A 16298-nucleotide genomic window follows, 5' to 3' on the forward strand; every position below is an offset into this window, starting at 1 on the left:
GGAGAAACATCCAAGTGTGAGAGAGACATCAACAGGTTGCCTCCTGCACGCCCCCAACCTGGGACCTGGCCCGAAACCCAGGCCTGTGCCCTAACCGGAGATCTAACCAGTGACCATTGGCTTTGTGGGATGATGCTCAGGTATCTGAGCCACACAGGTCAGGGCTCAAATAATTTTTTTAAAGATGTTTATTTATTTTTAGAGAGAGGAGAAAGGAAAAAGAGGGAGAGAAACATCAATGTGTAGTTGCCTCTCGCGTGTCCCCTGCTGGGGACCTGGCCTGCAACCCAGGCATGTGCCCTGACTGGGAATCAAACCAGTGACCCTTTGATTCACAGACCCGTGCTCAATCCACTGACTTACACTGTCCAGGGCTCAAATAATTTTTAAAAAGAAAAAAGAAGGAAGGAAAAAGCATTAGATCGGTCTTAGAAAAATGTGTACATAAAATTAGAAATTTTGGAACATTTTCTGAAATCTTGGAATAATTAAAAATTACATTCTGTTAGTTTTCCCAATAATTTTGAACAATGAGATTATTTTGTGCATTTTCCTACACCTGTATCTTTTCTAGTATGACTTAACCAGATTTAATACAATTGAAAATTACAGATCGGCTTTTTAAAAATATAATCTTCATTATATATATATTTTTTAAGTTTTATTTTTTATTTTTATTTATTTATTTTTTAAAGATTTTATTTATTCATTTCTAGAGAGGGAAGGGAGGGAGAAAGAAAGAGAGAGAGAGAAACATCAGTGTGCTGTTGCTAGGGGCCGTGGCCTGCAACCCAGGCATGTGCCCTGACTGGGAATTTATTATATTTTTTCCATTACAATTTAGTCCCCTTCAGATCGGTTTTTACTCAGCTTTCCATAGAGCTCTCAATAGTTAATCCTTTGTCATCCACGTATAAGAGGCACCTAAAAAGCTGATTGTTTCAAGTTCCGCTTAAAGCAATTAAAATCATGCAATTATTCTACTTAGTGTCTTGCTTCTCCACTCTGTCAAGGCTAGAACCCAAACTTACTGTCTAGTCAGCATTAAATACTTTTCACAGACACTGCCAGGAGAGGGCCTAGTATAGCCTGACAGTGAGATGAGGATGAGATTTCTCAGTTACTGTTGTGGGTGGTATAGTTCAGCCTTTTTTTTTTTTTTTTTCCCTTGATTTGGTTTGTAATATCTTTTTTTTTTTTTAAAGATTTTACTTATTTATTTTTAGAGAGGGAAGGGAAGGAGAGAGAGAGAGAGAGACATCAATGTGTGGTTGCTAGGGGCTGTGGCCTGCAACCTAGGCACGTGCCCTGACTGGGAATCGAACCTGCGATGCCTGGTTCGCAGCCTGTGCTCAATCCACTGAGCTACGCCAGTCAGGGCTCAGTTCAGCTTTTTTAAATGGTAATGCTTTGTGTGGACAAGGTCTTCAAGATCGTTAAAGGTTAACATTCCCCTTTTGTACTATCTCCTGAGTTTGTTTTACTGTTTGTGGTGTTTATGGTCCTTACCTTGAAAAAGTCTTTTCCGTTATAAGACAGCTCTACATAATGGAAGGTCATTTACCTAAGTCGCCTCCCTGTCACTTGAATAAGCATCATTCATCCTTTTTCATGAAACTACATCAAATGTTTATTTTAGCATTTTATTACCCATGGTAATTATTTGTGATTGTATAAATGAAAAAATACACATATATATGTTTCTGCCTGAAATAAAATGATGAGAACATAGTTAGGTTTTAGGAGAGGAAGAGGAAGGAGGGGACTGTCAGTGATTTTTCTCTCAATGGAGGGCCAGAGAAGAAAGCATATTTGATGATGGGGTAGATTAAATACACTTGTAGGAAATCTGTTTTCTCACCAAAGTTTGTCTGATGGAGGTAGAGTAGGAGGTGCTGCATGGGAAGTAAGGTATGTTAATGAAGAAAAGAATTAGTTGGTTTTTGTTTTTTAAGACTTTATATTTATTTATTTTTAGAGAGGGGGAAGAGAGGGAGAAAGGGGGAGAGAAATATCAATGTGTGGTTGCCTCTCATGTGACCCCCACTGGGGACCTGTCCCACAGCCCAGGCATGTGCCCTGACTGGGAATTGAACCAGTGACCCTTTGGTTTGCAGCCTGTACTCAATCCACTGAGCCACACCAGCCAGGATGGAAAAAGCATTAGTTTTAAGGCTCTTCAACGTAAGTATTGTATTTTCAAGGAACATGTAATGAATGAGGCAAAGCATACGTGGACTCGATTACAGAACATTTCTCGAAACCCCGGCTAAGATTAGGCTACAAAAGGGAGCGCTCTTTGCCCTGTATTTCAGTCTCGTGGATGGGGGGCTCACTGGTGGAAGACAGTGAGGCAGGCTGTAACGTGGGAAGCACACGTACCCGTTGGGCGGCGTCCTGTGGGCAGAGCAGCGGCCGGAATGCTGAGCGGTGCAGAGGAAGACCGGCTCCCAGTGGGACAGGAAGTCAGGGACTGTGCCTCACTCCTCTCTCATCTGCTTAACGGACGATGCCTCCCCTCTCGCTGTTGTTTGATGATGACTACTGAGAGTTTTCTGGTTTTCTTCTTTTTAGCTAGAATGAATACCAAAAAAAAAGTGCATGCGTTTGTCCGCGTCAAACCCACTGATGACTTCGCTCACGAAATGATCAGATACGGAGATGACAACAAAGTAAGTGCAGTGTGTTTGGCTTCCCCCACCCGGGCCGCTCTCCCCTGCCTCGCTGGAGTGTGACCATCTCCAGACAACCTTTTTTTTTTTTTTAAGGTTTTATTTAGTTGCCCTGGCTGGTATGGCTCAGTGGATTGAGCACGGGCCTGCGAACCAAAGGGTCGCTCGTTCGATTCCTGGTCTAAAGCACATGCCTGGGTTGCAGGCCAGGTCGCTAGTAGGGGGCACGTGAGAGGCAACCACACATTGATCTTTCTTTCCCTCTCTCTTTCTCCCTTCCCCTCTCTAATAAATGAATGAATGAATATTTTATTTCTTTATTTTCAGAGAGAGGGAAAGGGAGGGAGAAAGAGGGAAACATCCATCAGTTGCCTCCCACACACCCGGAGCCAGAGACAGCCCGTAACCCAGGCAGTGCCCTTATTGGGAATGGAATCCACGACCTGTCAGTTTGCAGGCCAGTGCTCAATCTACTGAGCCACACCAGCCAGGGCCCACACAATCTTTTAAGGACGAAGGCAGCATTGCTAAAAGTCCAGGTGGGCTCTGGAGTCCGTCAACTCCAAACCATTCCCCTGCAGTGCTGTTGATGAGGAAGCTCCTGAAATCCCTGTTTTTGATTGTCTTTTGATGAATGAGTTTATTCTTGTGTCTGACACAGAAAAACTGACATTTGTGATCAGATCTTTTGTTATATCACCTCCCGAAAGGGCACCATAAGAATGTGTCAGGGTGATGACCGTTGAACTTACCAAAGCAGCAGGAGAAACTCGTATCGAGAGAACTGGAAAGATTTATTCTTATCCAACCTCACATCCTCACCACTGTCCTGAGAATCTTTCTAAAGACTGTGACAGGCTCAGGACAGTGTGTGTGTTGGCTGTTTTCATTCAGCAAACATTTGTGGATCTACTGCGGGCAACATCAAGACAGTCTTTAAGGGGAGAATTCAGGAGCAAATGGCCCACCCTTCAAAAGTCCTAGCAGACGGAAGAAAGTTCACGTGTGGCCTGTGAGCTGCACCCCGCTGGATACAGTTTCAGTGAACACAGAAGCACAGGGCAGTCTCATGCGCGACTGGACCGAGCCTCTCTAGTTCTTAGTTTTTCTGTGTGTGGCCACGTCGCGGCTCCTGGATGAGGGCAGCCAGTGTGAGATTCTGACGAGAGTCTGTTTGCATCTGCAGTGTCCGTTGCAAAGATAGGAGTCTACCACTGACCTAACCCAAGGTGTCCTTAACCCAGCCGCTGCCACAGCGGCTTGCTATGGAGGGATCTAAAAATCTAAAAACAAATTTTTTTAAAGAAATCTTTTCATCTAAAAATCAGCTGATTACAAGTAGGTAGCCACCCCTGGTTTACTCTGGTACCGGTGAGTAACTCCGTCTGACCAGACCAGAGCCTGCTGTGTTGCTGGTACTCCATCGTTACTCAGACGGGCCACGGCATGTGGGTGGGAGCAGGCAGGGAGAGAGCCGGAGTGCGAGCCCGGACTCTGTCACAAGCCCGCTGTTCTCTCTGGCCTGATGCGAGGCCTCCCTGTGCTGACTGAATGTGTCTAAGGCCGAGTCAGTGAAAACGTGATGAGTGTGCCTGACCCCACGTCATCGGTGGGGTAATCGTCCTGTGAACTCGGGGGAGGTGTACCAAAACTGAAGTGCTCCCGACTCCCAACCCTCCCAGCTTAAGGGTTGCGTGGCCTCCCCCCCCCCCCCCCGGGAGCTTCCCCCTCCCGTCGCAGAGAAATCACCCGGGATGCCAGCCCATCCCTGTTCTCCCTAAAGCTCACCGCCTCCGTCTCCTCCAGACCAGGCCTCAGCCAGCGGTGGTTTTTCTACGCGTTTCGTAACAAACAGTAACTCATCTCCCTCTCTTTTCCTCTACAGACCATTGATATTCACTTTAAAAAAGACACTCGGAGAGGCGTTGTCAATAACCAGCAGACAGACTGGTCGTTCAGGCTGGACGGAGTTCTCCACGACGCCTCCCAGGACTTGGTTTATGAGACGGTCGCGAAGGATGTGGTTTCTCAGGCCCTCGACGGCTATAACGGTAATTTAGTTCGTCAACTATTTTTCTTAAGAACCTGTGGTAGCCCTCGTGGACGAAGAGATAACAAGTATTACACGGTGAATAAAATAAATTGTAACTGCACTTAACTAACTTCTGTTTGTTTATTTGTCTCCATGTTCTTGATAATTTGCTTGGGGACATTGTGGACATGGCTTGACCCAGCGTCCTGGACCCTGCCTTCGTGAGAATGACCCTGGCTCTCTAGCAGTCACGGGGATTCTTCTGCTATCCTGTGTCAAATGTCTCAAATGTTTGGGTCGAATATGCTGCCCTTACGGTGAATCTGATGGCGTCCAAACATTTTTCTCTGGGCTACCAGCTCGGAGTCATTTCCATCCACCCTACCGGCATGATCTGCTGTTCCTGTTCTAGTGCAGGGTTCTGTGTAAACAATACCAGTGGAAACGTGAACAGAGTTTGATTTCTTAGTAAATTAAAAGCACCTTTATTAGGAAATTTTTGCAGACTTGTTCAGTGTAAGATTGTTTTATAAAATCTTTTTCTCTTTACCCTTGACCTTCCTTTACCTCCCGCCCCGCTCCTTTCCCTCTATTATGTTTTTAAAGATTTTAAAATCCGCAGAATGTATCACAGTTTGTTGACTTTGCCCTCATGGTGGCTGCTGACTAGAATGTTACTGTTTGCTACTTTCAGGTCTCTTTAAAAGCCCCTTGAGAGGAGATGCTCAAATGTGGTGATTGCTCCCTGTGATAACAGAGGTGTGGCCCTCGTTGACCCTGACGGGCTATCTGCCTAAGGAGTAGAGACAGAGGAGCTAAGAGCCCACAGAGGTTAAAAGCCTTGGGCCCTGGATGCCGGGGAACCACACATGGGTTCTGAGGCCCAGCTGAAGTGACTCACTCCTCTCTGTACTTTTTTTGTTGGGTTAATGGATACTCCTGATTTCCAGCTCAAACTCTGAATTAAAGCCCCTACCAGTCCCAGAACTAGATCGTCCATGTGGCAAGGGCGAACACTGATTTCCATGGTGCAGCATTGCCTGGCAGGTCTGCTGTGTCAACGACTGAGAGCAGCCTTTGGGATGGGGTCGGCTTGGGCTGCGCACACCGGGAGGAAGAGCGGATGGGAACCGAAGCCCAGGGTGGCTGCGTGGTTTGTGCCCCGGAGCCTGGTGGTGATGGTAGACCGAACGGACCTGAGAGGCGCCAGTGCGCGTCTTCCCAGAGAGGGCGGCGCACCAGATCGGGGCCTGGCCACGGTGGTCTGTTTCTGCAAGTGGCATGGGACCTACAAGCAAGCCTGTCTGGTCCTGTGGGGACTCGCAGTCTACAGAGAATTCTCACCGTGCACAGGAAATGCCCTTCCTGCTTCCATCTCTCCAGGAGGGTTTCGAAAGCCCTTCTTTCTTTATTTTTTTTTAATGTATTTATTTTTAGAGAGAGAAGGGAGGGAGATAGAGAGAGAAACATCAGTGTGCAGTTGCTGGGGGTCATGGCCTGCAACCCAGGCATGTACCCTGGCTGGGAATCAAACCTGCGACACTTTGGTTTGCAGCCCGTGCTGAAAGCCCGTCTTGCCTCCTGCGGGCCAGCCCTGCAGGACGGCCTGGCCCTGAGCCCTGGCAGTTCATGACCTTACTAAAGAAGGGCCGGAGTTCGGTGCTCTTACCTCTTTCCTCACCTTCCCAGGAAAGCTCCCCAGTCCTCCGTTCCCTGGGATTCCCCGCCGTCCTCAGAAGCGCTGGGGTCAGATCTGCTCCTTCTTGGCGGAGGGAACAGGAGAGCAGTGTATGGACCGTGGATTCAGGGCCGCTGTCTGTGTTTTGACAGTTTATGTCCCTGTTTCCCTGCCCGCCCACCCTCCGTGGCAGGAATTCCTGTTATCTTTGGTTGCCCCCGATGGTTCCCTTCGCGCCAGGATCCTGGCTGGCACTGGGCGTGCCCGGGGATGGGAGAGCTGTCCGTGACAGCTCTTTTCCTGGACGTCACCAAGTCACGTTCTGAAATGTTCGCAGGCACCATCATGTGTTACGGGCAGACGGGAGCTGGCAAGACCTACACCATGACGGGGGCGACGGAGAACTACCAGCACCGGGGGATCCTCCCTCGTGCCCTGCAGCAGGTAGAGAGGGGGCCCGTGGGTGGGATGTCGTACAAGCCCCCTCTGTCCAGATGCGGCTGACCACACGCCAGCCACTGGAGACAGTGGGGGTCAAGCTGCGAAGCCGTTGCAGCCTTCAAGGTCGACAGGATGCACACGGCGGGGGGTTGTGTGGGGGTCAGTGTGTCAGAGGCCTCAGGAAACCGGGAGTTCAGGTTTCAGACTCTGGCCCACACCCACACGGAGCCTGTTTCCTCATCTGTGAGAGGGCGTGGGGCACGCTGACTGGCTTCTTGCCTCTCCGATGGTCTGTGAGCCTCTCGCTGAGGATTTGGAAGGTCTGAATCGTGGTCCTTCCTGGTTTTAATGAGGGATGTGGACCTTGCCCAGCTTCCTCACTGGCCGGCTCTGGCATCCTCCACCACGGCCCCCGAAAGAGCCAAGAGAGGCAACAGAGCAGGACGTGAGCTGTCTGGACTGAGTCTGCCCCGGGGGTCTGGGAAGTGTGACTAAAGACAGGATGGAAGGGTCTTCCTTTGGGGTTTGCTAGCCTGGGTTCTATGAGGACCCCCTGAGGATGGGAGGCAAAGGACTTTTCCCCAAAAGCATCTTGAGCTTTTTAATCCCCTGTCCTGTAAGAAGTGTAGATGTCCCTCTAGTATATAAGCCATCCATGCTCCGAATTTCGAAGCAATGTCCTTAACAATCCACTGTCAGAGCTTCAGTGTCTCAGGACCTTCGATGTCAGTAGTCTAGCCCAGTGCTGCCCAACGGAAATGTAATGTGAGCCGCACATGCGATTTTGAGTTTTCCAGTAGCCACATTTTAAAAAAGTAAAACAGGTGAAATTAACTTTAATAATGTATTTTATTTAACTCAGGATATCCAAAATATCATTTCTACATGTAACCAGTATGAAAGTTATTGAGATTACTTTACATTCTTTTTCTCATACCGAGTCTTTGAAATCTGGCGTGTATTTTACACTCACAGCACATTTCAATTTTAGACACTAAATACTCATCAGAAATACTTGATCTGTGTTTAGAGTTCATAAAATTCACAATCGAAAAAGTAGACTTACAAACCCAAGTTGTCCCCAGCCTACTTAAAGGTTTATCAATAACTGACTTTAGCATCAGTTTTTAAGGCTTCAATGTCAGTTCGTTGAAATTGAATGTGAAATTCACCTCCTCATTTGCACTGGCCGCATTGCGAGGGCTCGGCAGCCACCGTGGGCTGGTGTCTGCCCTGTTGGACGGCACGGACCGCGGCTGTTAGGGGAGAACCAGCCTTCAGGGATCAACGAGCCCAACTCCCCACTGGACAGATAAGGAAATTAAGGTCCAGAGAGGGGAAAGGGCCAGTTCAAAGTCACCTGCTGATGAGTGCCAGGGAGAGAATCAGGAGTTGAGAACGCTGAGTTCTGGCTTTGCTTCTCGAACCCTCACCATCTGAGTGACCACGAGACAAATCATGTCACTGCATGGAGCTTCCCACAGACGGGCATTGCCCTGCCCCGCTTCAGCCACAGGGGACTAAGAAGACGGAATGAAGTCCCGCATGTGAGCCCTCACTGGTGTGGGTCCGTGGGCTGAGCACTGGCTTGTGAACGGAAAGGTCACCGGTCAGGGCACATGCCTGGGTCGTAGGCCACGTCCCCAGTTGGGGCTAGCAAGAGGCAACTGATCCATGTATCTCTCTCACATCGATGTTTCTCTCCCTGTCTTCCTCCTTTCCCCTCTCTCTAAAAACAATAAATAAAGCCTTAAAAATGAAGGCTGTGAAAGAGCCTGGGGAGACCCCATAAGATAAGAGGTCGTCACTCCAGAGTTTTTTCTATTCATCACGCCTCTGCTTCTCGGAATTGTACAGGTGTGAGCCAGCCTGTAAGTCAGGCCTCACAGAATCAAAATGATGATACACGTCACCCAACGGACTAAACGTTTTAATGACTGTCGCCGATGACCATCACACCAGCTGGACTGTACATTCTTTTAGGACAAGGGGCGTACCTCTCCGTGTCCCCTCCTGAGGTCGGAACTCCCCTAACACTGGCTGGGCATCGCAGTCCTGCGCTCGGTGACTGACCGCTGTCCCCAACCTCTCGCCTAGGTTTTCAGGATGATCGAGGAGCGCCCCACACATGCCGTCACGGTGCGGGTCTCTTACCTGGAAATCTACAACGAGAGCCTGTTTGACCTCCTGTCCACCCTGCCCTACGTTGGACCTTCAGTCACGCCAGTGACCATCGTGGAAAACCCTCAAGGGGTCTTCATTAAAGGCCTGTCGGTGCACCTCACGAATCAGGAGGAGGATGCGTTCAGCCTCCTCTTCGAGGTGAGATGAGCAAGTCTAAGGGCTTTTTCTTTCCTCCCGCCTCTCCTCCCTCCTTTCCGTCCTCCCTCCCTTTCTTTCGTTTTCCTCCTCCCTTCTTAGTTTTTTTATTTTGATAATCAGAATGCAAGTTAATATATACTCATTTAGCAATTTTAGCTTAGTACTAAAAAAAGGAATAAAAAATTCATTTATTTGCTTTCTGTATATGGCAATCATGTGTATTTTGGTTTATTTCCTTCTAGTCCTTTTCCCTGTGAAGTTTTTTCTTTACATAGTCGAAATTGCCCTCCCCACCCATTTAACATGAAATCGTGGGCCTTTGTGGGAGAGAAAATAAGGATTAATGTTCTCAGTATATAAAAGTTTTTGCGAATTAATTGAAAGATTCCACAGTGTATGTTATTCTCTTTTAAAAGTTGTATTGGTTGGAACTTTCGTACATTGCTGGTGAAGTGTAAAATGGTGCAGCCACTTTGGCAGTTTACTGAAAAGTTAAACATTAATTTTCTCTATAGGACCTAGTGATTCTACTCCTAGAAATCCATCCACCAAAAATCAAAGTGTATCTTCCTGCCTCTCCAGTTGTGATTTCCTATGACCTCACTTCTCTTACAGGTTTGAGAAAAGCTGTGGATCGTTCAGTGTGCTCAGCTTTTCACTTGTTGTTAAGATGAAGTAGTGACTCCCACGCTTCTCACATGTGGAACCAGAAACTGGGACAATAATATCTTTAGATTTATTTTCTACTTTTCTAATTCTTTCTTCTGCAGATTAGTATCTAATCATCTCTTTTAATTTCTTTTTTTAAAAGATTTTATTTATTTTTTAGAGAGAGGGGAAGGGAGGGAGAAAGAGAGGGAGAGAAACATCAATGTCTGGTTGCCTCTTGCATGCCCCCAACTGGGGACCTGGCCCACAACCCAGGCATGTGCCGTGACTGGGAATTGAACCAGCGACCCTTTGGTTCGCAGGCTGGCGCTCAATCCACTGAGCCACACCAGCCAGGGCCGTTTCTTTCATTTCAAGTATTGTATTTTCTATTTCCAAAAGTTCTATTTTGCCCTCTTTTAATCTTAGTTATTTTTATAGAATTCTATTCATTCCTCATGTTTTTCATTCCCTTTTATTTCTTTAAAACTTTTAAGCACACTTGTTTTCTGTTCTTTATTTAACAATTCCACTGTTTTACCATCTCCAGGGGCAGTTTTGCGGTTCTGCGGGTAGTTGTTCTACTGACTCTCGCCGACGGCACCTCGTTCCTCTGTGTGTTTTGTGATTTGATTGTGAGCTCCACTTCCTTGGAGCTTTATTGGTGTGTCTGCTTTGTGGCTTGGGCTGAGAATATTTTACTTCCGAGAAGCTTTTTTATTCCTTTAGGAGCCTAAGGATCATTACCAATCCAGGGCCTGTTTGTTTGTTTGTTTGTTTATACTTTATTTTTGGTTTTATTTTTCTTTTCCCATCCGGGGCCTTTTTAAGTCGAATGTTTATTTTGAGGCTATCGGAACCTATAAGATGGAGTACATACTTCGGCCCAATCTCACTCTCAGCAGAGGCTGTGACTGTGAGTGCGTGGAGATGTTATTTCACCCCTTCCATTCCCAGGCAGTTCCTGTGCTGACACAGTCCCTTGCTCCCCACTCTCTGCAGCAGGTTCCCTCCGTTTCCCTGCGGCCAAAGGGCACAGACTCGGGGGCGGAGGTTAACAGACACCTCCCTGGGTAGACCCAAAGCTTTTTCTGACTTCACCGGCTTGCTCACCGGACTACAAGGTGCTGAGTCCCAAACCGTGAAGGGTCTCTCCCACAAGTATGTGTGTGTACACACACACACACACACACACCAGGCCCGTGCATCGGAAATCAGGGCTGCGGTCCTCAGAGCCTCACAGGGGTAATAGTGGCTCCAGCAATGTAGCACAGCTTCCTACACCCCAGTCTGTCGCAGAGCAAGACAGTGAGGGCACACGTCACGTGTGTTTACAGAGGGGGCGAGATGGGGAGGGTGTCTGCGTTACTGGGAGGGAATTCCAGAGTTATGAATCTCAGAGCTCATGTAGGAGCTGGTACTTAAGTCTTCTTCCCCTCTGTGTGCCTAGAGAGAGATTTGGGGGTGGGGTGGGAGTGGGGTGGGCAGGTAGGGAGAATGAGAGCAGCATTGCTTTTGTTTTGAAACGTAAGCAGATCCTCTCCTGGGAAAGGTCTCTACCCTGGAATGTAAGCATTTGGCTCTGCAGGAGAAAGAAAGATTTTTATCGCCCTTTGAAAGGGAACAGATGGCTTGTGGTGGGGGGATGGGGGGGAGGAAGGAGTCAGCGGAGGACACAGTGGCTCTGGGTCTACCACCCTTGGAATGGGAAGAGCAGATTACTCTGCTAGAAAAAGGAGATGTTCTCTTGCTCTGTTACCTTTATAACTTAATTTCATTGCTCAGAGGAACACCAAGAAATCCAGCACGGACCGCCGCCACACGGCAGTCTGCAGGTGTCCTCAGTGCGGCTAGAGCTTTGGTTCTTGCTTACAGTTTGTGGATTCCGCCTCCTGCTTTGTGGCTGGCCGCTGGGTACTTCCCCTGCTTCCTCATAGTCTCAGCCGTGACTTCAGAGTTGGCTGGGCATCACCCCACAAAGCGAACGGTCGCTGGTTCAATTCCCAGTTGGGACACATGCTTATTAGGTTGCAGGTTCGGGCCGTGGCTGAGGCATGTATGAGAGGCAGTCAGTCTAGGTTTCTCTCTCACGTCGATGCTTCTCTCCTCTTTCCCTCTCTCCCTCCCTTTCCCCCTCTCTCTCTAAAAACAAAAAAAAAAAACAAAAGGAAATTTTAAATATTCTATCTGTAGGTGTTTTGCTACAGCAGGATTTCTGGATACTTAGCCCACTGTATTGTTGCTGAGATACAGCACAAAAGGTGTGGGATGTAGAACAGGATTTTTTTCAAACACTGAAGACTTCCTCTTGAGCAAGTCACTAACCTCGTCACACCCCCACTTGCTCTTCCATAAAAGTGGAGACACGGATAGTACTTTTCCCCAGAAGGTTGCTACGAGACCCGAATGGGATCAGGCATTGTTTCTTTTCTTTTTTTTTTACATTGAGGTATAACAGGCATATAGCATTAAATGGTTTAGGTGTGCAGCGTAAGAATCTGATGCTTATACATACTGCAGAATGACAACCACAGTAAGTCTAGTTAACATCTGTCCCCACACATAGTTGCAGCTTCTTTTCTTGTGATGAGAACTTTTAAAATCTGCTCTCTTAGCAACTTGCAAATATGCAATACGGTATTATTGACTGTAGTCACCATTGCTGTACTGTATGTCTTGTGGCTTTTTTATGTTATAAATACCCGGAGGTGGAATTGCTGGGTCACGTGATGGTTCTAGCTTTCACTTTCGGGGGAGCCTCCGTACTGGTTTCCGTGGCAGCCTCGCTGGTCCGAGGCCAGGCATCTCGAGCGTCCACCGCGGGGCCCTGCGCGCAGCCAGCGCTCAGTGGATGTCGTTCAGCAGCGTGGTTTTTGGTGTTTCTCCAGCGCTCGTGTTTAGAACTGAACCAGGCATTTTGTCAGCAGCAGTAATTCCTCAAACCTAGATGCCTTCTAGGGTTGAATCTTTGCTGAGCTCTGATGGTAGAAGGACAATTTTGAGGCCTAAAGAAGCTGACTATGATCCTTGGCTGGTGTGGCTCAGTGGATTGAGTGTCAGCCTGCGAAGCAAAGAGTCGTTGGTTCGATTCCCAGTCAGGACACATGCCTGGGTTGCAGCCCAGGTCCCCAGTAGCGGGCATGTGAGAGGCAACCACACACTGATGTTTCTCTCCCTTTCTTTCTCCCTCCCTTCCCCTCTCTAAAAATAAATAAAATTGAAAACAAATATTTAAAAAAAGAAGCTCACTATGGGGTGGAGAAGGGAGAGGGAGAACCTGTGGCGACCAGGACACACGGTGGGATCTGTGCTCCTGGGGTGACAGGCTCCTGGATGGATGGGGCAGGGTGGGCGCGGTCGGCAAAGAACTCCTCATGGAGGAAAGGGCGCTTCTCAGGCTTTCAGAGGTCGTGTAGTAGATACCAGAAGGACTGGGAGGGGACAGTTCAGAAAGAGGGGACCAAACGATGAAGGGGAAGTGACACCTTACACACTCTGTGAATGTCACTGTATTTGTGGGACAGGTTTACAGAGAGCATCCTGTAGAGATACAGCCCCCGGGGGCCGGCCAGGCCTGCTCCTCAGCCTGGGGCCCGGGACTTCCCCTCCTCCTTGGGTGCCCACGCTCTCTGGGGGGCTGTGGCATCACCGCTTCGGGCTTATCCATAGCCTTACTGAGGGGCCTTTTTTCCCTCTAAGAACAGCTGTTTCCCCCACACCTCCTTTTAAATGTATTCTGATCACAGGACCCAATCCTGTGAATTAGAGGCAAGGACCTGCTGTCCCTTTAAAACTACAAATTACTGATTTTTCCCCCCAAATTTTGAAAGTAGTATATGTTCACTGTAAAAAAGTAAAATGAAAGCACAGACCTGTGTAAAAAAGAAAAAATGACCTATAAACCCCAGCCAAGTGGCTGTCAGGAACATCTCGGTGGCAGAATCTGTTTATTCTTCCCCCTGCGAGTGCTTTTGCCGTCCTCACACTGTGCTGTCATCGGGTGTTGCCCTAGGACGTGGCGTGTTACCTTGATCAACGTGCTGATGTTAACCCGTCCTTGCGTGCTAGGGGTAAGTCCCACTGGGTCGTGGTATATGATCCTTTTAATGTGGTGTCCACGTCAGTTTGCTCTGTGATTTTGGATTCCGCCTCTCGGGGATTAAAAACCACCTGCCGACATTCTCCTGCCTACATAGCACTCCACTGTGCAGATGGGTCATCCCTGCTGGTTGGGTATGCAGGTTGGTTACGATTCAATGTATGTGAACGTTTTGAAGCCACTTAATTTTTCTTGCCATTTCGCTTTTCAGGAAGCTATTCAAATTCACACATCCCTAGCAGTGGGTGTAAGTACAGGTCTGGACTCCAGTTTGTCTCCTACTGGTTTACAAATGAGATTTTCCTGGAAGGCCCAGCTGACCGAAAGGATAACGAGATCATTGGTGTAGTCAGTATAGTTAAAATGACCCAACTGCCTAACTGTTATTTAAATTTTTCAACGTGTTGTCCGCATTTTTCCTCCTCTTCAGGGAGAAACCAACAGGATTATAGCTTCCCACACGATGAACAAGAACTCATCCAGGTCGCACTGCATTTTCACCATCTATGTGGAGGTCAGTGCGAGCTTTTTGAACAGCCCAGGCACGGCGGTCCGCTCCGAGGGGCCTGCTCAGTCAGAAGCTTCTTCCTGTGAAGCTTCGGCGTAATCTCTGTTTGGACGTTTCACAGGCCCACTCACGGACCTTATCAGATGAGAAGTACATCACTTCCAAAATTAACTTGGTGGACCTAGCAGGCTCGGAGAGGCTGGGGAAGTCTGGGGTAAGTGTGTGTGTGTGTGTGGGGGGGGTTGGATGGAGCGAGGGGTTCCTTCTCAACAAGCCACGGCCCTGCCTCTGGCATCGTGGCCCAGGCACGTGGGCCTGTCCCTCCCTGGGGCTGTCCGTCTTTGTGAGCGCCGTCCTGAGCTAGGCACGGTGGAGCTTGTGGGCTTGACCCTGAGGAACCAGACGGACGGAATTAGCAGAGACCACGACTTTTGTACAAAAGTATAAATGGGATCATGGCCCCTAAATTCTTAGCAAGGTGCCTGGCACTCAGGAAGTGCTCAGTAAATGCTCCATGCTGGTGGTCAGCATTTCTCTGTATACGAGTGTGAGTGTTCCCAGGAGTATTTGTATAAGTATTTCATCTCAAGTAAATATTCATGTGAGTGTGAGTATTAGTATAAGTATTTATAAGAGTATATACCTGAAGCTAGTATATAATAATATTGGATATCAACTGTAATTGACAAATTAAAAAAAAAAAAGAGTTCCTTAGACTAGGGGCAGTAAGGTGTGTTTTCTAATTTTAGCCCTATTATAGGTTAGAATCAATCTTTTAACCTCTCTGGTTGTTGTTTGGATAATAAGTTATCCTCCTATTTAAAACTTAGAATTATGGTAATTAACAAGGTAATGTATATTAAAGTCTTTTTGACTTTTAGGTATAAAGCAGTATTATGATTGGACTCATTAAAATTCCAATTCCAAACATTGTAAATTAGCATATGCAACTTTAAAAGATAAGTTAAAATACCCAAGTGGAAAAACACATGGGCACTCTTTGTGCATTCGTGTGTGTTTATATTTGCATAAATAAATACAGGATTATCTGCCCAAGCATCTGCAAAAATATTCATATTAGCGTGAATCTTAAGTGAGTATTTATATGAATATTCATGTGGTATTCACATTCACACGAGCATCCGTGAGTGGGTGCATGAGGGTCCCTGTGAGCATTATTAGCCCCAGACGGAATACAGCCCTGTGGCACTGCGAGAAGACCCTGGGGTTCCGGGAAGGAGGCTCAGCAGTGTTCTTAGGGGGGCCGCCTCTCCACTTGGTCCGAAGCCGAACTGACCTTTGGTTTGCAGTCTGAGGGCCGAGTCCTGAAGGAAGCCACCTACATCAACAGGTCGCTGTCATTCCTGGAGCAGGCCATCATTGCCCTTGGGGACCAGAAGCGGGAGCACATCCCCTTCCGGCAGTGCAAGCTCACCCACGCCCTGAAGGACTCGTTAGGTGAGGGGGTGATCGGTGCACAAGGAGGGGGGACAGGCCTGGGCATATCTGCCGCCGCTGCTGGTGGTGGTGGTGGTGGACTTGCTCTTTCCTGGTGGCGCGGACTTAACGTGCGGCCTTTGCACCTACAGCCTGCCCTGCTGTTCACTCCTCAGCACCTCTGTCTAAGCTTTTGCCCCTACTGGGGATGCCTTCCTGTTTCCTCGCATCCCTAAGCCAGTGGACAGAACCCTTTGTCACTCTGAAGACCCAGATGGAAGGCCTCCCCCATAACATGTTTCCTTCCCCTGCAGCCTCCCTGCCAGGGGAGTGGAGGCTGTGTCTTGTCATCCTCGTGTCCCCAGGTTTTTGTGTTGGGCCTGATGACACTGTCCTTGGAGTCTGGTTATTAATCAAGTGCTGCCGTCAGCAGAACTGGGCCCTGCCCTTCCCGGTCTCAT

The 16298-nt window shown here is 48.1% G+C and overlaps 1 protein-coding gene across 3 annotated transcripts in view; it reads left to right on the forward strand.

The window, feature by feature from the left end:
* KIF9 (kinesin family member 9) overlaps positions 1-16298 on the forward strand; it is a 42651-nt gene that overhangs the window by 2783 nt on the left and 23570 nt on the right. For 2 of the 3 annotated variants that reach the window (XM_045856839.1, XM_045856840.1), the window contains 7 exons: positions 2575-2672; positions 4558-4723; positions 6720-6826; positions 8921-9145; positions 14323-14406; positions 14522-14614; positions 15711-15858. In XM_045856839.1, the coding sequence (XP_045712795.1) occupies positions 2575-2672; positions 4558-4723; positions 6720-6826; positions 8921-9145; positions 14323-14406; positions 14522-14614; positions 15711-15858 (921 nt within the window). The remainder of the gene's footprint in view (positions 1-2574; positions 2673-4557; positions 4724-6719; positions 6827-8920; positions 9146-14322; positions 14407-14521; positions 14615-15710; positions 15859-16298) is intronic. The other variant, XM_045856841.1, reaches the window with a different exon arrangement.

Source organism: Phyllostomus hastatus, unplaced genomic scaffold, assembly GCF_019186645.2.
Source record: "Phyllostomus hastatus isolate PE091 unplaced genomic scaffold, TTU_PhHast_1.1 phas_scaffold_129, whole genome shotgun sequence".
Taxonomy (NCBI): domain Eukaryota; kingdom Metazoa; phylum Chordata; class Mammalia; order Chiroptera; family Phyllostomidae; genus Phyllostomus; species Phyllostomus hastatus.